Source organism: Strigops habroptila, chromosome 1 (assembly GCF_004027225.2).
Source record: "Strigops habroptila isolate Jane chromosome 1, bStrHab1.2.pri, whole genome shotgun sequence".
NCBI lineage: Eukaryota > Metazoa > Chordata > Aves > Psittaciformes > Psittacidae > Strigops > Strigops habroptila.
In genome coordinates this window covers 577,513-600,573 of record NC_044277.2, presented here as the reverse complement: position 1 = coordinate 600,573, position 23,061 = coordinate 577,513, and the positions used below count along the sequence as shown (strand labels likewise).

The window sequence follows — 23,061 nt, the reverse complement described above, 5'->3', positions numbered from 1 at the left end:
GGATGCGGCACCGCGGAGCATGGAAGCGGGGTCAGGCTGGAGGAGATGGTACGAACACCACAGACACGAAACCAGCCCCGGCAAAGCCCAGCCCGGGGCGGTTACAGCACAGCCAAGCTTGGTTAGAGGCTTCTCAGCAAGACAAGCTGCTTCCGAGCAGGGAATCATGGAATGGTTTGGGTTGGGATGGACCTGGAAGCTCCTCCAGTTCCAAAGCACGGGCAGGGACACCTTCCATAGAGCAGGTTGCTCCAAGCCTTGAACATTGTCAGGGATGGGGCAGCCACAGCTTCTCCCTTCAACCCCTGCCAGTGTCCCACCGCCCTCATGGTGAGGAACTTCTGCCCAGGGTCTCATCTCAACGTCCCCTCAGTTCAAATCCCCCCCGTTGTGTGGTCCCCACCTGCTCTTACAGAACACACACATGAAGTTACTGATGAAGGTTCTCCAGCACACAGTGGCCTTTGGCTCTTGTGAAGTGCCTCCGGAGGGTCCTCAGACGGGCAGTGGGTGATATTTGGACACCACCCTCAGGTATTTCCATACAAACATCTCCTTTCATCCCCTGGACCTGGTGTTTCCACCGGCTCCTCAAAGGCTGCTGCTGCCCCAAAGGTTAATCCTCAGCTCCCACGAAATTCCCTTCACAAAGGAGGGCTTTGTGGATCAGATGACAGGCTGGGAGGCTCACAAAGAGGCAATGCAAGCCCTGACCTGGGGCTTAGGGGCTCCTCTTCTCCAATGAACCGGAGAACCACTGGAGCGTGCTCCCAGTGATGAAAATCCAGGGATCAGGGAGGCTTCCTGGCACGCTGACAGCGCCCGGGTCAGGCGAGAGGGCTCGGGCACCCCCCATACACTGGAGAGTCCCCTCCCATGAGGAACCACTTCCCAGGTTCCCACATCTCAGTGCAAGCAGCAAACTCCTGGGAATTTCATAGGAATTCTGTGTCCAGTATCCCAGGATCCAGACATGGACCTTGTGCGGCTCCAATCCCTGAGGAGCAAGAGGTGGGTGCTGAGTTCTGGCCATGGGAGGTCAGGGCTCACCGAGGTCTGATTCCCCATGAGGGTGCTGGGACACTGGAGGGGGTTGAAGGGAGAAGCTGTGGCTGCCCCATCCCTGGCAGTGTTCAAGGCCAGGTTGGACACAGGGGCTTGGAGCAACCTGCTCCAGTGGAAGGTGTCCCTGCCCGGGGCAGGGGTTGGAGCTGGAGGAGCTTTAAGGTCCCTTCAGCCCAAACCTGTCTGTGGCTCTATGATGGGGACACGGAGAGGCTGCATCCCCAGCACGGGGCACTGAGCAGGCTCTGAAGCAGGGTCTGCACTTCCACCAGCAGCTCATCCTCCTGCCTGAGCAGGGCCTCAGTGCAAGCCCTGCTCTGCTCATTCCACTTCCCTCTGGGCACCTCTGACTGCTGGGATCATCAAATGACAGGATGGTGCCCCGGGCAGGGACACCTTCCACTAGAGCAGGTTGCTCCAAGCCCCTGTGTCCAACCTGGCCTTGAACACTGCCAGGGATGGGGCAGCCACAGCTTCTCTGGGCACCCTGTGCCAGCGCCTCAGCACCCTCACAGGGAAGAACTTCTGCCTCAGAGCTCATCTCAATCTCCCCTCTGGCAGGTTAAAGCCATTCCCCTTGGCCTGTCCCTACAGGCCTTTGCCCAAAGCCCCTCTCCAGGTTTCCTGGAGCCCCTTTAGGCACTGGAGCTGCTCTAAGGTGTCCCCTTCAGGAGCCTTCTCTTCTCCAGGCTGCCCCAGCCCAGCTCTCTCAGCCTGGCTCCAGAGCAGAGCTGCTCCAGCCCTCGCAGCAGCTCCGGGGCCTCCTCTGGCCTCGCTCCAGCAGCTCCACGTCCCCCTGGTGTTGCTGCCCCAGAGCTGGACCAGGGCTGCAGGAAGCACAGGCCCTTTCCCTTGCATGGCTCTAAGCAGCTTTCTGAGCTGAAGCGTGGGCTCGGCCTCCCCATGGCTCCAATGTTCTCTGTGTCCTTTCCCTGCTCGATAATTCAGATGTTCTCAGCAGCACTTTTCTGTTCCCCATTTTATTACCTCTAAGTGGCCAGTTCCAGGTTCTGATGAGCTGTTCAATCAAACCTTTCTCTTCTGGACGCCATCGGGGTGGGATGGACTCCAGAGCCCTGCCCAGGGTTATAAAGAGGGGAAGCCACAGACAAGCATCTCCTCCAAGGCCTAGAGCAAGGAGTGAGCAGACATCTCCTGCCCTGGAGGTGCAGAGGCTGCTCCATGGTGCTGCCCACAGGCTGCAGACCCTGCTGTGATGGGGCAGCCTTCCCATGTACTCACTGTGGAACGGGAAAGGAAGAGGCCACTTCCATGGGTTTTGTCCCTTCTCTATGTGGAGCTATGACACTGCAGCTCTAAGGGCTGATGTCACACTGTCACCACCTCAGGTGTGTAAGTCCATAGTAGCCTTACATCTAACAGAGCTCTCTGCTGCCTTCCAGCACCCTGAAGTGAATTGTGTCTTCTCCAAATCCCTTTCTTACTTTAAAGGGACAAAGCCTGACTTGGAATTCCAAGGGAAGACCTTAATTCTCATCTGTTTTCCCCACAACCCAGGGAGAATAGGAATGGACAAGATCTGGTAAGCAGCTGAGATCTGAGATCTCCACATGGTGAAGGAGAAGTTCTTGGCATTCCATGTGGACAAACAACTTTCTAGTTTGGGATCCCACCACTTGCATGTGCACCCATGAGCTCTGTGTGATGGTCAAAGGTGTAAGAGTACATCTGATCCCTAAAATGCCACCCATCAACTTCCGGCCTCCACTCCCTGAGTCCAGCCTAAGTCAGACCATGGAATCCTGGAATGGTTGGGGTTGAAGGGACCTTAAAGCTGCTCCAGCTCCAACCAGCCTGGGCTGCCCCAGCCCAGCTCTCTCAGCCTGGCTCCAGAGCAGAGCTGCTCCAGCCCTTGCAGCAGCTCCATGACCTCCTCTGGACCCGCTCCAACAGCTCCATGTCCCTCTGGTGCTGGGGACCCCAGAGCTGGACACAGGATCCAAGTGGGGTCTCATCACAACAGAGGGGCACAATCACCTCCTTTGACCTGCAGCTTTGCTCCCGGTGGGTTTTAGGTGTAGGTGAGACCTGGAATCGCTGTGGGCAGCGTTTCTCCAGGAACCTGCTCTGAGTGTGCTCTGTAGCACTGTCCCTCTTCTCTCCTCTGCTTTGCCCATCCCAGCTGCCCTCCACATTCCTAAGGGAGGAAGTTTGGCATCAAACTGCTGCTTGCACCTGGCTCCAGTCGTGGTGAATGTTCTCCCACTCACTAGGACACAGCTTATATCAGCTGCCCCATCCCTGGCAGTGTTCAAGGCCAGGTTGGACACAGGGGCTTGGAGCAACCTGCTCCAGTGGAAGGTGTCCCTGCCCGGGGCAGGGGTTGGAGCTTAAGCCCCTTTCCAACCCAAACCACTCTGGGGTTCAGTGAAACCCGGGCTGTGGCACAACTTAAAGCCTCCAGGCCTGAGCAGGGGGACGCAGCAGGCGCGGCGGCCCCGCGGGGCACTCACTTGTCGAGGCAGGCGACGCTGAGGCACTTCTCCGGGGGCTGCGGCTGCGCGGGGCTGGCGCTGGCGGCAGCCGAGGCGCTGGGGTCGTTCTCCTGCAGGATGGAGTCGATGAAGGTGGAGGGGAACAGAGGGGTCTCCACTGCAGGAGGCTTCCCTGGGCTGGCCTCCTCTACCTGGGGGCTGCGGCTGGGGCTGGGGGGCTCCTCTTTGATCCGCACCACGGGACTGCTCCTGAAACAGAGGGAGACCAGTGACCACCTCCCACTGACACCCGAGCGAGCTCCAAGGTGATTCCACTCCTCAGGGCAGGAAATTCCTCCTTTGCCCCATAGAAACCCTCCAGAACCAGCTCTAAAGATGATGTTGAATGAGGATTCCTTCTCTGATCCTGATCCCATTCAGCTCCCTGACACATCAGCATCCTCCTCCTGCTTCCTCAGTGTGCTTCTTGGGGCTGAAGGGGTGGGAGGCTCCGGGACACAGGGAGAAGCAATGGAAGGAGGGTGGGATTTGCCTCTAACAGCACTGTTAAAACAATCCAGCTTTTGATGTGGACACAGTTAAACAGCACAGGAACAGCCCAGTGTAGATACCAGAACATGATCACCTCCAAAGCAAAGGCTGGAGGGTTGGATCTGCTCCCCACGGGCAGTGCTGTGATTCCTGGGGGCAGGAAAAAGCCTGGGATCCTTTCCACAAGCATTTTCTGATGTGCTGTTTCTATGGGAAGGGAAGCTGGTTTCTTTGGGCAGCTCCAACTTTACCCAACTCGTGGATCTGGGGCTTTAAGAGGCACAATCAGTGCCACGGAAAGGACAGCAAGGACAAAGGCACAGGGAAAAGGGCCATTAGCAACCATATGGGCTATATTTGAGAGGGAGTGTTCCTGGCAGAGGGCACTGGAGGCAATAAATGGCATTTGTGGGTGATTCAGCACCTCAGGGGATGGGCCAATGCCAGGAATAACCTATAAAGAGGAGGAAGAAAGGAGCTGGGTGACCACAGGAGCTGTGGAGAGATGAACCCTCCCTGCCTGGGGAGGCTGAGCCAGCTCCAAGGCTGCTGCTGCCCAATGGGAACTGGTGTTGAACTGGGAAAGACCCCCCTAAACCCCCCGTGTGCTGGGTGCACCCCCAGAGCGTGAGCAGCAGCTCAGGGAGGGGATCCTGCCCCTCTGCTGCGGGAAGGGGAGACCTTAGAGCAGCTCCAGGGCCTAAAGGGGCTCCAGGAAACCTGGAGAGGGGCTTTGGACAAGGGATGCAGGGACAGGACAAGGGGAATGGCTTTAACCTGCCAGAGGGGAGATTGAGATGAGCTCTTGGGAAGAATCAGAGAATCATGGAATCAGCTGGGTTGGAAAAGAGCTTTAAGATCATAAAGTCCAACCATTGCCCAGCACTGCCAAGGCCACCACTAACCCATGGCACTGAGGCCTCAGCTACACGGTGTGTGAACACTTGCAGGGCCGGTGACTCCAGCACTGCCCTGGGCAGCCTGTTCCAATGCCTGAGCACCCTCTGGGGAAGGAATTGTTCCTCAGCTCCATCTAAACCCGCCCTGGTGCAGCTTGAGGCCATTTCCTCTTGTCCCATCCCTTGTTCCTTGGGAGCAGAGACCAGCCCCCTCCTGGCTCCAGCCTCCTGTCAGGCAGTTGCAGAGAGCGAGAAGGTCCCCCCTGAGCCTTCTCTTCTCCAGACTGAACCCCTCAGGTCCCTTCCCACCCATCCCATTCCGTGCAGCTCCATTTTACGGAACAGGAAGGTACCTTCCATCGAGGCTGCCGCTGGGGGATGCTGAGGGGCTGGACTGGGCCAGTTCGGTCACGTCTGAGATGATGGGACCAGAGTTGCCTGAAGAATCCGGGGAATACAGGTTGGAGCCACTATATGCTGGGGAAGAAGCCTGCAATGACAATCACAGCATTCCCAGTGTGAAGCATTGGGCACAGACCGGACACTGCCCCATGTGTGTGGGGCAGGAGGAGGCACATCAGAACGGTCCCAAGTCCTCACCCGCCCCTGGAAGAAGGGGTCCAGGGGACAAAGGGGATTCCAGGTTAGAGGATGCACCCGGGAACATAAGGAAAACAGGGAGGATGTGGGGAACATCCTTGGTCCATCCTTGACATATTTGAGTCCTTCCCTGCCCGTACTGGATTAAAGCAGCACTTTGGGATCACAGTGAGACCACAGTGTGGATACAGCCCCTCAGCTCCCCCATATTAAAATCCTAAGGGATAACCCCAAAGGATTCCACCTCATGCACACCAGGAACATGAGGACACGTGGAGATGCTCTGCAGGCTCTCTGCTGCTGGCTGGCCATGGTGGATCATCCCAGCTCTGCCTCCTGCCCAGAGGGGACAGGGAGGGACGTGTCCCACCAGCAGCAGAATTCCTGCCTGGATAAACCAGGCAGCACCGATTTGGAACCTCCACAGAACCCCGAGTGCCACCTGGGCACAGTGAGGGCAATGAGGAGCACGTTGTGAGCACACTGTCCTTCTAACACAGCTGGTGACCTGCTCTGGATGGTGGCTTTTGGGCCACCGATGGCTTCTGCAAGTCCAAGGTTGGATTCTGGAGGAACAAAGGGGCACAAGGATGTGGCAGGAGCTGCAGGGATGTGGTGGCACAACCGGTGGCACAGGGTGAGGTGCAGCAGTGGTGGGAGATCAGGTCACAGCCATGGGCACAGGACCGGACTCCGCTGTGTCCGGGTCAGGACAACCCCTGTCTCACCCCCCTGAGGCGCAGCCAGGCCAAGGGCAAGGTCCTGCCCCTGCGTCGGGGCAACCCCAGCACAGCCCCAGGCTGGGGGGGACGGGCTGGAGCAGCCTGAGGAGCAGGACTTGGGGTGTTGGGTGAGGAGAAGCTCCCCGTGACCTGGCTTCAGTGTGTGCTTGAGCCCAGAACCCCCCCGTGTGCTGGGCTGCACCCCCAGAGCGTGAGCAGCAGCTCAGGGAGGGGATCCTGCCCCTCTGCTGCGGGAAGGGGAGACCTTAGAGCAGCTCCGGGGCCTAAAGGGGCTCCAGGAAACCTGGAGAGGGGCTTTGGGCAAGGGATGCGGGGACAGGCCAAGGGGAATGGCTTTAACCTGCCAGAGGGGAGATTGAGATGAGCTCTGAGGCAGAAGCTCTTCCCTGTGAGGGTGCTGAGGCGCTGGCACAGGGTGCCCAGAGAAGCTGTGGCTGCCCCATCCCTGGCAGTGTTCAAGGCCAGGTTGGACACAGGGGCTTGGAGCAACCTGCTCTAGTGGAAGGTGTCCCTGCCCGGGGCAGGGGTTGGAGCTGGGGGAGCTTTAAGCTCCCTCCAACACAAACCATTCCAGGATTCCAAGTTCTCACCCCACATTTACCTCACTGTAAAATCACTCTTTGTTCCTCACTGTCCAGGCTGGGCCTTGGGCAGTGTCAGGATCCAAAGTGCTTGTTGGCAGCTCGCTCTGAAAACCTGCCCAGCCATCCGGGCTCAGGTTCCTTTTGGAGCTGGAATCATGAACCCTCGGCTCGAGCGAGGGGGAGCACCTGCGCTTCCCATAAGTGGGACAATCCAGTCGGACCTGGAAGAGCTCCCGGTGCGGCTGTGGAAGCAGTTGAAGATGAAAGGTGCTTTGAAAGGAGATCACAGGGTTGGAGCTGGAACGGGAACAGAGAGTTTCCACACGGGTGGTCTGAGTGCAGGAGGGAGCGAGGAGAACCCTGATTCACACGACAGCTCTGGCCAAGGAACAGCGGCTGGTTCCCACGGCCGGCCGGGAGACAGCCTGAATTCACGTGGTGAGGTCCCCCAGGACACACATTGACACGAACCACATCCAACAGAGCATCTAGAATGGAACCAACCATGTCACGACATGAGATTTGGTGGATTCGCTTAGGCCTGAGGTGCTCAGGAGCAAACAGTGACCAACGTGTCACACCTCTCCTATCAGCAGCATGTTCCTCCAGCTCTTAGGGCATGGAATAAGGCTTCCAGACCTTGTGGTAAGGCAGAGGCCACAGTTTGGGACCTGCAGGGCTCCACAATGGGCAGTTCTGGGCATCCAAACCATTGTGCGGTGTCACAACAGGGTTTAGGTGGAGTCTGATGAGGATTCAGGGTCCGCATTAAAGGGTTTGGAAGAGACGTGTTGTGTGTGTTGGCCACTGAGTGGTGAGGGAAGGCAACACACTAAAAAGTGCTTCAAAAGGATGGGAGGGCACAGACTCGTGGAATCCTGGAATGGAAGGGACCTCAAAGCTCCTCCAGCTCCAGCCTCTGCCCCGGGCAGGGACACCTTCCACTAGAGCAGGTTGCTCCAAGCCCCTGTGTCCAACCTGGCCTTGAACACTGCCAGGGATGGAGCAGCCACAGCTTCTCTGGGCAAACCCTCAGTATCCACTGGGATCCAGCAGCAATGTGAGGGACACTCCAGAGCACACATCTACAGAGACACCCCTCTGCTGTGGGAAGGGGAGACCTTAGGGCAGCTCCAGTGCCTGAAGGGGCTCCAGGAAACCTGGAGAGGGGCTTTGGACAAGGGATGCAGGGACAGGACAAGGGGAATGGCTTTAACCTGCCAGAGGGGAGACTGAGATGAGCTCTGAGGCAGAAGCTCTTCCCTGGGAGGGTGGTGGGACTGTGGAATGGGTTGAATGGAGAAGCTGTGCTTGATCTGCAAGAATTCCCACCCAGCAGCTCCCTCCCTGTGCCCAAGCTTCGGAAGCAGCTTTTGCCAAAGCCCCCACGGAGGTTGGGAGCAAAGGGCTGCACTCTTGCTCCAGGCAAGAGCAGCTGGAGAGGAGCCTGCAGCAGGTCCCTCCCCATGGATCCGTGTCCTTGCCCCCCCCAGGAGCAGGGGTACTTACAGCGTACGGGGAGGAGCCGTGGACGTGCTCCAGGGAGTACTGGCGGCTGTACTTCGGCATGGAATGTGCTGAACTGCTGTCGTTCAACATCAGGGGGCTGCAAGACATTCCCGAGCACCGGAGTCACCGCGCTGCCGGCACCGCGCGTCCCCCAGCACCGCCCCCATCCCAACCCCAGGATGGGTCCTGCACCCACCCAAGGCGCTGAGCACAACTGGGTGTCCCCATGGGGACGTGGCCATGGGGGTGGTTGTGTCACACAGCAGAGCAGGGGCCCATGGAACCATGGAATGGGTTGGGAGGAACCTTGAAGCTCATCCAGTTCCAAACCACGGGCAGGGACACCTTCCACTAGAGCAGGTTGCTCCAAGCCCCTGTGTCCAACCTGGCCTTGAACACTGCCAGGGATGGGGCAGCCACAGCTCCTCTGGGCACCCTGTGCCAGCGCTCACCAGGACACGGTGACACCAGGACAGGGAGGAGCAGAACCAGCCCCTGGGCTACGTTTTGCAAGTCAGCTGAGCGCTGATGTGAAAGCTCAGGCCCCAGAGGACGCCCTGGTGACCTCCTGCTGCCGGCCGGCATCGCCAGTGCTCTGCTTGGCTTCACTTCCCCACGGCCAACCGCCCCAAGGATGGATTGCTGCTGGTCAGCTGGGACACCACCACTTCTGTGGCCCTTTTCAGGGACCTGAGTAGTGTGGAGAAGGTCTTTCTCCTCAGGAGATAAATCATTTCAGCCTGTCGTGGCCATTAGCACCATAGAAACCACCATCTTCATTAGCAGTCATCCAGGCTGCTGTGGCGGGGGCTGCCAGATGGTGCTGCTGGGCACCATCCAGCCCTGCAGCTCCACAGGACACAGGGGACAAGGTGGGGACAAGGAACAGGCACCGGGCAGAGGAGCTGCCAGTTCCTACATGAATGAGTGGAGAAACACCAGAGAATCACGGGATTAGGTTGGGAAAGACCTTTTAAGATCATTGAGTCCAACCGTTGCCCAGCACTGCCAAGGCCACCACTGAACCATGTCCCCAGGGGGCACATCTACACGTCTTCTAGATACCTCCAGGGCCGGTGACTCCAGCCCTGCCTGGGCAGCCTGTTCCAATGCCTGAGCACCCTTTGGGGAAGGAATTGTTCCTCAGCTCCATCTAAACCTCCCCTGGTGCAGCTTGAGGCCGTTTCCTCTTGTCCCATCCCTTGTTCCTTGGGACAAGAATCAGGTGGAGGAAGAATCATGGAATCCCAGAGTGGTTTGGGTTCGAAGGGACCCTAAAGCTCCTCCAGCTCCAACCCCTGCCCCGGGCAGGGACACCTTCCACTAGAGCAGGTTGCTCCAAGCCCCTGTGTCCAACCTGGCCTTGAACACTGCCAGGGATGGGGCAGCCACAGCTTCCTGTTCCAGTGCCTCACCAAAAGAGCCCATCTCATGGGATGGGATGGGATGGGATGAGGGGGACCTGCTCAGCCCAGTGAAGTGTGAGATGAGAGACAACAGAAGAACCACCTATAACAATGAGGAGAGCAAAGGAATTGTGCTGCAGCCCAATCCTGGGACAAACCCAAGTCACTGTTAACTGGTCAAAGCAGACACAGCTGGGGGTGTTCTTAACCTCTGAGGGCACCTGAATGGTCACCAGCAAGGGGCAAACCCACCCACAGCAGGTCTGAGGCCAGGTCTGAAGGCATCTCAGCAGCCCGTGGCGGCAGGACGCTGCTCTGGATCCTCCAACGCTGCCCTTTTGGAATAACAACATGATGTCCCAGCAGGACCGAGAGGACAGGGTGAGGACACCAGAGTGCTCCTGGCCCACAGGGTGCAGTTTTACAGCTCTGAAGTAGGTTCTGCACCCAGTTTATGTGGCCTGGATCACAAAACCCTTCAAGGAATGAGGTGCAGGGTCAGCTGGCTGGGGCTGGAGCACGTTCTGGAAGCTCGGATGGTGCCATGGCCAGTGCCCCAGCGCCAAGGCTGCTGCAGGAGACTGGGGACCTGCTCTGCTGCTCCTCTCCCTACTCTCTGACAGGGAATCTCTGTGGAGGTGGACACCACACTTACATCTTCCTCTTCACTCCGAGGATGCGGTTGGATTGAACCAATGAGATCAGGAACTGGATGAGCTGTGGGGAGAAGAAAGGACACAACCTGTGATGGTGGGCACAGAACTGGGGCAGGAAACGCTCTGGGACCATCTGCAGAGCTGAGCAGGGCATGGGGGACATGGGGAGTGCACAAAGGTGGGCACTGCCAGCCCAAATCCAGCCTTTCCCACTGCATTCCCATAAGCTCACAGCAATGGGAAGGCAAATCAGTGCTCAAAATGATCCTTAAACCAGGATTAATGCTGCTGCATCCCACCAACGCTGAGCTGGACATGAGGGACATGGTGGAGCGCTGGCTGCAGCCCAAGCACAAAGGTGGGCACTGCCAGCCCAAATCCAGCCTTTCCCACTCAAAGGCGGGCACTGCCAGCCCAAATCCAGCCTTTCCCACTCAAAGGTGGGCACCGCCAGCCCAAATCCAGCCTTTCCCACTGCATTCCCATAATCTCACGGCATGGGAAGGAAAAACAGTGCTCAGAATGATTCTTAAACAGGATGAACACCGCAGCATCCCACTGATGCTGCACATGCGCCTCCCAGTCACCCCCTCCCCACATACACCAACACGAGAGGGTCCCAATCCATTGGGAAAAGCGGGATTTACCTTATTGACGACTTTCTGCTGCTGAGCATGCTTCTGCCGCAAGCTGGCCACTTCCCTCCACAGCGCCTCGTTCTCACTGCAAGAGAGGCAGCAGCCACCTGAGAACAAAGCCAACCGCGGCCTCGCGAGCAGGTAAAGCCCAGGACGAGCTGGAAAACTGCAGCAGGGATGTGCTGACACTTCCCAGCTCCCGGATCACCCCCAGCCCGCCGGTGCCGCGCGTGGAACTGTGCTCAGGAAGGTTTCTTTGCCATCGGCTGAGCTTGTGCAGCGGCAGGAGCAGCAGCGATGCCCCCACGGGCAGTGAGACGGCGCCGTGCCAGGGAGAGCAGCTCCAAAGCCACCGCGGTGACCCAGCCCCATGGCCCTGACCTGGCCCATGTGCTCCAGCCGTGGTTTCACAGATCCCCTCTCCTGTATCATGGAATCATGGAACGGTTTGTGCTGAAGGGACCTTAAAGCTCATTCAGCTCCAGCCCCTGCCCCGGGCAGGGACACCTTCCACTGGAGCAGGTTGCTCCAAGCCCCTGTGTCCAACCTGGCCTTGAACACTGCCAGGGATGGGGCAGCCACAGCTTCTCCCTTCAACCCTTCCAGTGTCCCACCGCCCTCATGGGGAAGAACTTCATCCTTATATCCAACCTAAATCCCCCTCATTTCAGTTTAAACCCATCACCCCTCACCCCATCACTACAATCCCTAATAAAGCATCAAACTGATAAGCACAGATACTCCACTTGATGTTAGCCAAAAGGCTGAGAAGCGATTTCCTCCTGCAGCCCCAATTCCCAAACTCCACACGTTTCAGAATTCCATCATTTGCCTTTTCCATGCCTAGAAATGCAACCAGCATCGACCAGGTTTGTGTGTTCTGCAGCATAGGTACAACAGAGCAATGAGCAATAACCCTGCAGCATCAAGGCCAGGTTGGACACAGGGGCTTGGAGCAACCTGCTCTAGTGGAAGGTGTCCCTGCCCGGGGCAGGGGCTGGAGCTGGGGGAGCTTTAAGGTCCCTTCAGCCCAACCCGTTCCATGGATCCATGATTATCTGGAGGGAGCAGCGCTGGGGGGGCCAGGGCCAGGCAGCACTTGGCTGGTCCCACACACTCTGCTGCTGAAGAGCCAAGTCCCTTGCTTTGTGCTCTTGGAGGCTGCTGGAGCTCGTCCCCAGCTCCGGGATCATCCCGGCATTCCCTGAGGATTCAGCCACTGACAAGGGGCAGGTGCGGAGCCGGGTCCTGTCAAACACTGGGATCACGGAAACGCTTCAGAGCTCCCTTTAATAACTCCCCAAATGAACCGCCTGGAACAGCCCCATAAACTCACCAGTCAATGGCCTCATACACCACCATAAACCAGTACAACGGGGTTGTGGCTGCTCCCAGCCCGGGTTTAACCCTGCGGGGACCTGGCGTCCAGCTGCTCCTGTCCCGCTGCCTAATGAGCAGTGACCACCCTCGGAGCCCGCAGCCCCCGGCTCAGGTGTGACGGAGCAGCGGGAACAGCTTCATTCCAACTCCCACCCTTGGGAATGCCGCAGCGGGCGCGGGGCCGCGGCTCTGCCCTGGTTAGCACCGGGGACAAGGCAATAGCTCCATGTGCTTTGTTATCCCGAGGCGGATCCGGGAGCCGTGGTCAGATGGTGAGTGCTGAGGAGAGCCGGGATAATTTACACACATCCCGAAATCCCTGCTGGGGCCCGGAGCATCCGCAGCCTCCGTGCGTGTAATTGGCAGCTGGTGCACGGTGGAGCTGAGACAAGGCAGCTGCAGCCCTCGACACGAGGCAGCCCCATTCCCCAGCCCTTTCGGAATGCCCTGGGAATGCTGCGGGAGCACTGAGCGCTCCTTGGCAGAGCCCAAATGCAGCTCCTTGGCTGTCAGCTCACCCCCTGCAGTGGGCACACAGCGTGGGGGGACTGTCCCCTCTGAGGGGAAACGCTTGTTTTAGGGGATGTGTCTGCAAGTGGGAGCCTGTTTGGAGACACTGGGAGTGATTCCTGATGGAGCAAGGCCAGAGGAGGCCCCGGAGCTGCTGCGAGGGCTGGAGCAGCTCTGCTCTGGAGCCAGGCTGAGAGCTGGGCTGGGGCAGCCTGGAGAAGAGAAGGCTCCTGAAGGGGAGACCTTAGAGCAGCTCCATTGCCTAAAGGGGCTCCAGGAAACCTGGAGAGGGGCTTTGGACAAGGGATGCAGGGACAGGACAAGGGGAATGACTTTAACCTGCCAGAGGGGAGACTGAGATGAGCTCTGAGGCAGAAGCTCTTCCCTGTGAGGGTGCTGAGGCGCTGGCACAGGGTGCCCGGAGAAGCTGTGGCTGCCCCATCCCTGGCAGTGTTCAAGGCCAGGTTGGACACAGGGGCTTGGAGCAACCTGCTCTAGTGGAAGGTGTCCCTGCCCGTGGCAGGGGTTGGAACTGGGTGAGATTTAAGGTCCCTTCAACCCAAACCATTCCATGGTTCTATCTCTGTGCCACCCGATGGAATCTGCTGCCACAGCACCACCTCTGACACGAATCCTGAAGAAGCTGTGACATGAGATCACAATGCTGTAGCACAGCAGAAAGCTCAGATACAAACTCTGAGGGCATCAAGTGTCTTCATACATGGTCACAACCACAAGTTGTGCTTGGAAATCATCTGTTTTAAGTGAGATCCTCCAGGGTTCAAAGCACCAAAGCAGGAGATTTATAACTGGAGTTGCAGGTTTCCTGTCCCTGCTCCTGGTGAGTGTCCTGGAGTTTGCAGCAGAGAGAAGACAACTCCTGGGTGGTTACTTGGTGTTAACAGCCTGGATCGGAGGCAGATGCTGGGAGCAGCAGAGCCCCGGTGAGAGCGGGAGCACATCTCCTCTAATTGCACAAGAGCAGCTAAGAAAGGGCCATTTATCTCAGCCCCTGCTCCGCGTGAAGCCAAGCGTGGCTTGCACCCCCCGTGCTCCTTATCTGGGAGCAGGGATGTGCCTGTTCCCGCGTGATTCCCGGTAATTGCGGCTCTCTGGGAGGCTGTTTGTCAGCGGGACAGATGCTCCTGAGCGCCGGGCACAGCGCCGTGATGAATGAGCATCTCCTGCCTGCGGGAGATAAGGGCTGTCTGGCACCAGCTCCCCCCACACAGCCCCCAGCAGCGCCTGGATCAAACTGGGGGCACTGGGATTAGCGGGGGGGGGAAGCATACGTGTGAACGGGGGCTCTGCGCACAGAGCCTGGGCTGCTGAGATGTGAGCGATCGCACGGGGAGCCCAGAGCGGGAGCAGCAGCTCAGGGAGGGGATCCTGCCCCTCTGCTGCGGGAAGGGGAGACCTTAGAGCAGCTCCAGTGCCTAAAGGGGCTGCAGGAAACCTGGAGAGGGGCTTTGGACAAGGGATGCAGGGACAGGCCAAGGGGAATGGCTTTAACCTGCCAGAGGGGAGATTGAGATGAGCTCTGAGGCAGAAGCTCTTCCCTGTGAGGGTGCTGAGGCGCTGGCACAGGGTGCCCAGAGGAGCTGTGGCTGCCCCATCCCTGGCAGTGTTCAAGGCCAGGATCAAGCTGCTCAAGCTACAGCCTCCCTTTCAGATCTAAAGTCAGAGACTTCGTCCACTGGAGGGTTGTGAACTAGCGGTGATGGGACAGGAGAGGGTGAAGAGCTTCCCTTGGGCTTCAGGGAGGAAGAGGAAGATGATGGTGCCTGGCAAAGCATACATAGAGTGGGAGGCCCCTGGTTGTACTCAATTATGGTACCGAGCCCCTGGCAGAGCAAAAGGCAGGTAACAAAATCTGAGAGGGAAAACTCACAGGGAGTAACAGGATCATGGAACGGTTTGGCTGAAATGATGTTCTGGTATTTCAGACAGGAGCATATTGAAAATAAACCAGGATTTTAATCAAGATCGGAAGGGTCTGGCCCCATCCATACTTGCTTGGAAAAATAAACCATAAATGGGCAAAGTTCTTCATTTTGGCATAGTGTGGGTCCAGAGCACAGTTTGGGGTCACTGGCCTCACCCGAATCTCAGATGAGATGTGCTTTTCCAATCCAAATGTAATTCAGATTAGACACAAGGAAGAAGTTTTCCCTGTGAGGGTGGTGGGACGTTGGGACACGTTGAACAGGAATGTCCCATCCCTGGCAGTGTTCAAGGCCAGGTTGGACACAGGGGCTTGGAGCAACCTGCTCTAGTGGAAGGTGTCCCTGCCCGGGGCAGGGGTTGGAACCGGATGAGATTCAAGTCCCTTCATCCCAAGCCCGTCCACATGACCCTATGGAAGGCACCCAGGACAACAGGAAGCAGGAGCCGGGCCGAGCCGCGGCTCCCGGGGACGCTGGTGACAGGATAAGTGAGGGGCTGCGCAAAGCACGGCCCCGGCGCGCTCAAAAGACAAAAGGGAAGCGAACAGGCAGCAACTGTTCCCTCTCCCTCCTGATTTGAGGCCGGAGCCATCAGCTGAAGCCGGCAGCTGCCAGATCCCCCCAAACAAAGGGATGTGTTCTCCAGACACCGTGTCATTAGGATGCAGAGCTCGGCTCCCGCATCCCAGGAGTCAGCGGACACAGCGCACAAAGAGACAAATCTACTGAGGACTGTTAATATCGGGGCATCACCTGGACCTCGGGAAGCCCCAGCACACACAGGAGCAGGGACACATCCCTGCCTTGCTGCTTCCCTCCTGCCTCTGCAGTCATAGGATCATGGAATAGTCTGGGTTGGAAGGGACCTGCAAAGGTCGTCCAGTTCTAACCCCCTCTTGGCAGGAACAGAGCTGGAAGTTCAGGACCTTTCATTCAGCACCTCGTAATTGTTAAGTCCTCACTCCACACCTGCGTAATTTCCAGGTTATATCCCGACTGATTCCTGCACTGGCTGCAAATGATCCCTTTTAGAATCATGGAGTGGTTTGGGCTGAAGGGACCTTAAAGCTCCTCCAGCTCCAGCCCCTGCCCCGGGCAGGGACACCTTCCACTAGAGCAGGGTGCTCCAAGCCCCTGTGTCCAACCTGGCCTTGAACACTGCCAGGGATGGGGCAGCCACAGCTTCTCTGGGCACCCTGTGCCAGCGCCTCAGCACCCTCACAGGGAAGAGCTTCTGCCTCAGAGCTCATCCCAATCTCCCCAGTTTACTGCTCCCTAAGTCATTCCATGACTGGAAGGATGCTGAACATGGCGTGACCTCCTCCTTCCAGCTCTGGCCAGTCTCTGGACATGGTTTGGGGCACAGCCTCGAGACAACACCCCAGTAGAAGCCTCTGAACCCCTCTTCCTCCTGAGCACTCTGAATACACCAATAGTGCAGATGAGGCCTGGAGAACAGGCCAGGACCATGCAAGAGGCAAGTGAAGAGACAGCCAAGAGCTGGTGCCTCCATGAGCGCGTCCAGCACCAGGCACCAGCGAGAAGAACACGCAGTGAAGCAGATAAACCCCGTTACAGACCATTTCCAGCTGAATCTACAAACCAGGGATAAGAGATTCCAGTTGGGTTATTTCCCCATCAGCACGTCAGGCTGTGGTGATAACGAACTTCAGATTGAGACGCCTGCACTGACAAAAGAGCTCTCTGCAGGTCTCTAACCCATGGGCTGCACCAGCAAAAGCGACTTCAGATGATCTCCAGCAGGGAGGAAGCTCCTGAGAAGCAGCAGCTCTGATAAACCCCCCGTTACGCTCAAGCCTCCAAGCAGTGCTGAGAGGAAGCTGATGGTTGACTCCGGGCCAAGACGGGTCCCCGGGAGGCTGAGCAGGGGCAGGAGGGCCTGGGCCCGGCTGCTGCAGCGCCCAGGGAGGCTGTAAAGCACCACGTTACAGCCGCCCCGGTCAGAGGTGAGCCAGGCCTGGAGCTCAGGCTCTGCAGGGAGAGCCAGGGGCAGCCAGCAGCGCCCAGGCAGGGAGCACAGAGCACAGCCCGGCAGCAGCAGAGCTGGGATGAGCCAGAAGCTGCTCCTTCCTCCAGAGCCACGTCCACACCTGCAGGAGCCCTTTCCCTTCGGCAATGGGAACAACTTAAGTACACAGAGAACCCCAGAGCGGTTTGGGATGAAGGGAGCATAAAGCTCCTCCAGCTCCAACCCCCTGCCCCGGGCAGGGACACCTTCCACTAGAGCAGGTTGCTCCAAGCCCCTGTGTCCAACCTGGCCTTGAACACTGCCAGGGATGGGGCAGCCACAGCTTCTCTGGGCACCCTGTGCCAGCGCCTCAGCACCCTCACAGGGAAGAACCACCCAAGATCCCACCTCAGTCTCCTTTCTGCCAGCCTAAAGCCAAAAGCTTTCCTTAAGTTCCTGCAGCACACAAGGAGATGGGACAATGGAAACCCTCAGAACAGATCGGAGCAGCTGGAGAAGTCCACCCCAGGCACAAACATTCCCAAACACCCATTCCCAAGCTCCTGGCATCCCACCACGAGCATGGGGAACCTCTGCTGCAGAATTCCCCCAACCAAGACATCTCCATGCTTCAGGATTTACTGCACTCCACAAGAAACCAGCCCTGACAGTGATGCCTCACTCCCGAAGCCGAATGGGGAGCGCAGCATTCCCTAACTCCCCTCGCTGCATTCCCATCTATTTTAGAAAGGGAATTCAGCCACAAAGTCAAATCATTTGTTATTTCCAGATGGGAAGCAGTGAACTGAGAAGCAGAACCCCCCCCCCCAAACCTGCCTGATGGAGACTGTGGGGAGCAGCACCGTAATCAATCCCAATCCCGCTGCTTCCAGTGGGAACAGCCAGTTAATCCCAGCGAGGGAGCAGGGAGAGGACACAGACCCGGAGCAGGGCAAGGCAGATGCTGCCCAGCTGCCCAGAGGGAAAAGCCTCTTTCTCTGCAGTGACTCCAGGGCTGCTCCGTGCTCCGACATCAGCTGCACCGGGATGAGGCCCCTGAGGACAGGATCCCAGCAGCAGCCCTGGCTCACACGAACACGGATCACTACTGCCTCCAGAAGACTCTTTGGGGAAGCGGTTTGGCCACCCTGGCTGCAGACAGCGAAGGATCAGGATCATTCTACGTGCTGACAGCCAAGTATCCCGTCCTTTTCTGTTTGCCCATGGGAAGCAGGGAAGGATCCGACCTGCCCAGAGTGGGAGAAGGAAGGCTTTGCATGGTGACCAACCACCCAGAGGTGCAGAAAGCTGGATGCCTGGAATGCTTTCCTGGAGTTCTGTACAGTTTTGGGGCAGGATGGTCCATGAGCTGCCTCTTTGCCAGCTGCCTGTGCCCTGTAACCACATCCGGATCTTCCCTATCGGCTTCCTGCCGGCTCCTGAGCTGCTCCGGCCAGGAGGAGGGTGCAGGAGGAACAGAAACCACTGTTAGTGGAGAGGAAAACCACGGAGCTGCTGCGAGGGCTGGAGCAGCTCTGCTCTGGGGCCAGGCTGAGAGAGCTGGGCTGGGGCAGCTGGAGAAGAGAAGGCTCCTGAAGGGGAGACCTTAGAGCAGCTCCAGGGCCTAAACGGGCTCCAGGAAACCTGGAGAGGGGCTTTGGACAAGGGATGCAGGGACGGGACAAGGGGAATGGCTTTAACCTGCCAGAGGGGAGATTGAGATGAGCTCTGAGGCAGAAGCTCTTCCCTGTGAGGGTGCTGAGGCGCTGGCACAGGGTGCCCAGAGAAGCTGTGGCTGCCCCATCCCTGGCAGTGTTCAAGGCCAGGTTGGACACAGGGGCTTGGAGCAACCTGCTCTAGTGGAAGGTGTCCCTGCCCATGGCAGGGGTTGGAGCTGGAGGAGCTTTAAGGCCCCTTCCCAAGCCAAACCATTCCACGGTTCTAGGAAGACTTGCTATTCCAATGCTAACCAGCATGAATTGCTGGGATGGAGCCACCCGGGCTCTGAGGTCCCTGGGATCCAGAGGAAAGGGTCATGTTTGCCCATAAACTGACTCATGGATTAAGCACAGAAGTTAAAGCCAGGTTCAAACGTTCAGGGCAGGGCAAGCTGCAGGCCTGGCTCAACAAGCAGCCCCCGAATTCCCATTCCAGCTTAGGAGACCACATCCCCTCCTGCTCCGAAGCTCCTCGTGCCGCTTGGCCGGGCTGCAGGAACGGGACACACGATACTGCGGCCTCATAAAGCACGGGGCAAACCACAGAGCATACCTGGCCAGGAACTTCACAGGAGCTCACCTTACGGGTTCCAGGGCTCTCCTGGATGGCCTCACTTTTTCCTTGCCAGGACAGACATGAGGATAGACTGAACAAACCCGGCTGCGCTCTCCGGGCTCCAGGGGAGGTGGGAAGAGAAGAGGGCTGCAAAGCTGTGCTCGGTTCTACGCCTGGGAGCAGGAACCACGCAGTTGCTCATCTCCCAGATGACGTGCAGCAGCTTTAAGCCCAGCGCCTTACCCCAGAGGTGGGAGGGCGTCTGGTAACGAGGCTTCGCTGCTGAGGGTGACTCAACCCGGAGAGCGGCTCCTTGGCTTCGGTACGTCCTGAGCTCAGCTCTTCTCTCCTCTAACCCTGCTCGATTCCAGCTTTTCCATAACGTGCTAATGCAAAGTGGATCCCCCGAGGTCCGTGTCAGAGGATAATATATATGTTGCTTTTGGAAGCCTGAAAGCATAAAGGCAGCTCCACGGGTCAAGATGATTTGCTGTGATTTAGTGGGAGGGCTTGCATACGGTAAACTAATCCTGGAGCAGGGAATTGTGCTGCCAAAGGGCAGGTTTGGGCCCTGCTCAGATTTATTCCTGTCAAGAGGAAGCTGAACTTTTACATTCTCTTTGCAAGTGGGGCCTCGTGGAAGCGCCGGGGCCGCGAGAGCAGCGTCTGGGCAGGAGGAAGCGCTCGCGGCGTCCCCCGGCAGCGCCGGGCCGAGGCCAAGGCAATTCCTGCAGGATCCACGGAGAAACCTGATAAAAGCAGGTGCAGACGCCGCCGGGAGCGCGGCTTTCAGCAGCCTGGTTCCGATTAGGCTGACGGAGACGCCGCAGCTCCCACCGGAGCCCGGGAGAGACGATGAATCACCGGGAAGCGACAGCCTCCTCCCCGCTCCCCTTCCTGCCCCACGGCCGGCACAAGGGGTAGGGAGCACCGAGCGTGGATGGGCTGGGACAGGCAGGAGATCCCCAAGGGATGAATGCGTCAGGCAGGACGGAGCAGCCTGTGGAGAAGGACTTGGGGTGTTGGGTGAGGAGGAGCTCCCCATGACTGAACCCAGAACCCCCCGTGTGCTGGGCTGCACCCCCAGAGCGTGAGCAGCAGCTCAGGGAGGGGATCCTGCCCCTCTGCTGTGGGAAGGGGAGACCTTAGAACAGCTCCAGGGCCTAAAGGGGCTCCAGGAAACCTGGAGAGGGGCTTTGGACAAGGGATGGAAGGACAGAACAAGGAGAATGGCTTTAACCTGCCAGAGGGGAGATTGAGATGAGCTCTGAGGCAGAAGCTCTTCCCTGTGAGGGTGCTGAGGCGCTGGCACAGGGTGCCCAGAGAAGCTGTGGCTGCCCCATCCCTGGCAGTGTTCAAGGCCAGGTTGGACACAGGGGCTTGGAGCAACCTGCTCTAGTGGAAGGTGTCCCTGCCCGTGGCAGGGGTTGGAGCTGGAGGAGCTTTAAGCTCCCTCCAACACAAACCCTTCCATGACTCCAAACACGTGTGGTACCACACGGAGCCACACGTGGGTCACAAGAGATGAGGACTTACGGCAGGACCCTGGTGGATCTGGAGCTGGGCAAGAGGCTTCTGTTCAGTTAATGCTGCTGAGCCCCTGCCAGCGCAGCCCCCCCCGAGCCAGCTCTGACCGGGATCCTCAGCTGAAAACCCAAACGCTTCCAAGTGAAAAAGCCCAGAGGAAACATTTGGCTTCGCTGAGCCCCCGCTCCAGGAGTGAGGAAGCAGAACGGGAGCCAAGAGCAACTGCAGACACGCAGGGTCAGTAACCCGCTCAAAACTGAGCGCAATTAATAACTGCTCCCTGCTTGAGGATGCCTCTGGAAGGCAACAGCCTCGGAGCTGAAGGGATGGAGTTCAAGCCGATCCCATTCCCTACCGCTGGAGCCAGGGTTCCCATCCTCGATCCCATAGCGCTTCCTGATGACTTTCCAATTGGAAAATATTAGAAGATAAAAGCACTCGGAAACAGAAGAAATCCAAATAGTAATGCCTGAAACACAAACCTGTCCTGGGAGGGGGATCACACTGCTGGCAAACTAAGTTCATGGAATCCTGGAATGGTTTGGATTGGGAGGGAGCTTAAAGCTTCTCCAGCTCCAACCCCTGCCCCGGGCAGGGACACCTTCCACTAGAGCAGGTTGCTCCAAGCCCCTGTGTCCAACCTGGCCTTGAACACTGCCAGGGATGGGGCAGCCACAGCTTCTCCCTTCAACCCTTCCCACCACCCCCATGGGGAAGAACTTCCCAAGCTCCCATCTAACTCTTCTCTCTTCCAGCTGGAGCTGTTCCTCCTCATCCCACCCCTGCATCCCTTGTCCAAAGCCCCTCTCCAGGTTTCCTGGAGCCCCTTTAGGCCCTGGAGCTGCTCTAAGGTCTCCCCTTCCCGCAGCAGAGGGGCAGGATCCCCTCCCTGAGCTGCTGCTCACGCTCTGGGGGTGCAGCCCAGCACACGGGGGGGTTCTGGGCTCAAGCACACACTGAAGCCGGGTCATGGGGAGCTTCTCCTCACCCAACACCCCAAGTCCTGCTCCCCAGGCTGCCCCATTCCCTTTGCCCCAGCGTGGGGCTGTGCCAGTGGGGACTGACTGGGACAGCCAAAGGGATGTGTTAGAATGAGCTGTTTGGATCGGAGAACAAAACCCAAACCAACGTCCTCACTGCTTGCTCCATCCACACTCATCACCTGGAGGGGTTTTGTCTTCTTATGCTTCAATAAATTTCACTTTGTGATAAACAAGGTTAAAAAAGGCAAAAAAGGCCATTTTCAGACAGTGAATTATCTGCAGAAGCAGCTGAGGAGAAGAGAGGAACCGAACCCAGTCCAGGGACACAATCCCAGCACCAAATCCAGGTTCCCCATCGGCTATGGGAGCAGCAGGGACACAATCCCAGCACCAAATCCAGGTCCCCCATTGGCTGCAGGAGCGGATGGAAGCTCTTTGTGCACATCTTTCTCCGTGAGGTACCCAGAAGGACAAAGAAATCCCGATGCAACGTGACCTTAGCTCCAAAAGGCACAGGCAGGAGGCCACGAGGAGCATTAAAACCTTCCCTAAAGCTCATGGTCATTTCAGACCCTCGATTTTTAAATCCAAACTCTCCAGAGATCCATAAAACACCTGGAAGAGGACACGGGACTTCTGTTCCCCAGGAGCAGCACAAAACCCACCCTAAAACTAACAGAACCCCCCAGATGCATCAAGCCAAGAGCACAGATGAACCAAACCCACGTGGGGATGCGACGTCCTCACCCGTGGAGCCCTGTTCCCTCGGGAGCACTTCCCAGCTCTGCTGACAAGGAACAGCAAATGTTTTCCTATCCAAAGGTCAGTTCTGCTGCTTCCCACCATGTGCTGCCAGCGCTGGAGACTGACAGCCACGGATCCAGACACGTTATCCCATGGGATGGTTATCCCTTGGTGTTCCAGGCAGATGTTGGGAGCTGGGTCAAGAGGAGATTTGAGAGGGTCCATGTGCAGCTGTGTCATCAAAAGACATTTTCTGGGAGCATTTCATTGGACATGATCTCCAATTTAAACCAGCAAAACCCACTGAACACCTTTCCCTTTATTAGCTTCAATCCATCTGGGGTTTCAATGTGCTCAAAGGTCTTTCTCCAACGTTTCCCATGAGCTCCAAAGGTCTTCAATGTTTTCCATATGATCCAAAGATCTTAATTTTCGATGTGCTCTAAAGATCTTCAATGTTTTCATGCAATCACGGGATCGCCCCGGCTGGGAAGGACCTTCAGGATCATCCAGTCCAAGCGTTCCCCAGCACTGCCAAGGCCCCCTCTAACCCATGGCACTGAGGGCCTCATCTCCACCCTCCCAGGGAAGAACTTCCTTACACCCAACCTTAATCTCCCCTGTTCAAGTTTGAGCCCATA

General features: G+C 57.7%; 1 protein-coding gene across 2 annotated transcripts in view; it reads right to left on the bottom strand.

Moving 5' to 3' along the window:
* Positions 1-3,531: 3,531 nt before the first annotated feature.
* HSF1 (heat shock transcription factor 1) overlaps positions 3,532-23,061 on the bottom strand; it is a 28,806-nt gene continuing 9,276 nt past the window's right edge. Inside the window, exons 5-10 of one of the 2 annotated variants that reach the window (XM_030506900.1) lie at positions 11,097-11,172; positions 10,449-10,510; positions 8,388-8,484; positions 5,305-5,441; positions 3,713-3,770; positions 3,532-3,631 (exon numbers count right to left, since the gene is read on the bottom strand). In XM_030506900.1, coding sequence (XP_030362760.1) covers positions 3,536-3,631; positions 3,713-3,770; positions 5,305-5,441; positions 8,388-8,484; positions 10,449-10,510; positions 11,097-11,172 — 526 coding nt within the window. In that variant the 3' untranslated portion in view covers positions 3,532-3,535. Of the gene's footprint in view, positions 3,771-5,304; positions 5,442-8,387; positions 8,485-10,448; positions 10,511-11,096; positions 11,173-23,061 lie in introns of both variants that reach the window. The other variant, XM_030506890.1, reaches the window with a different exon arrangement.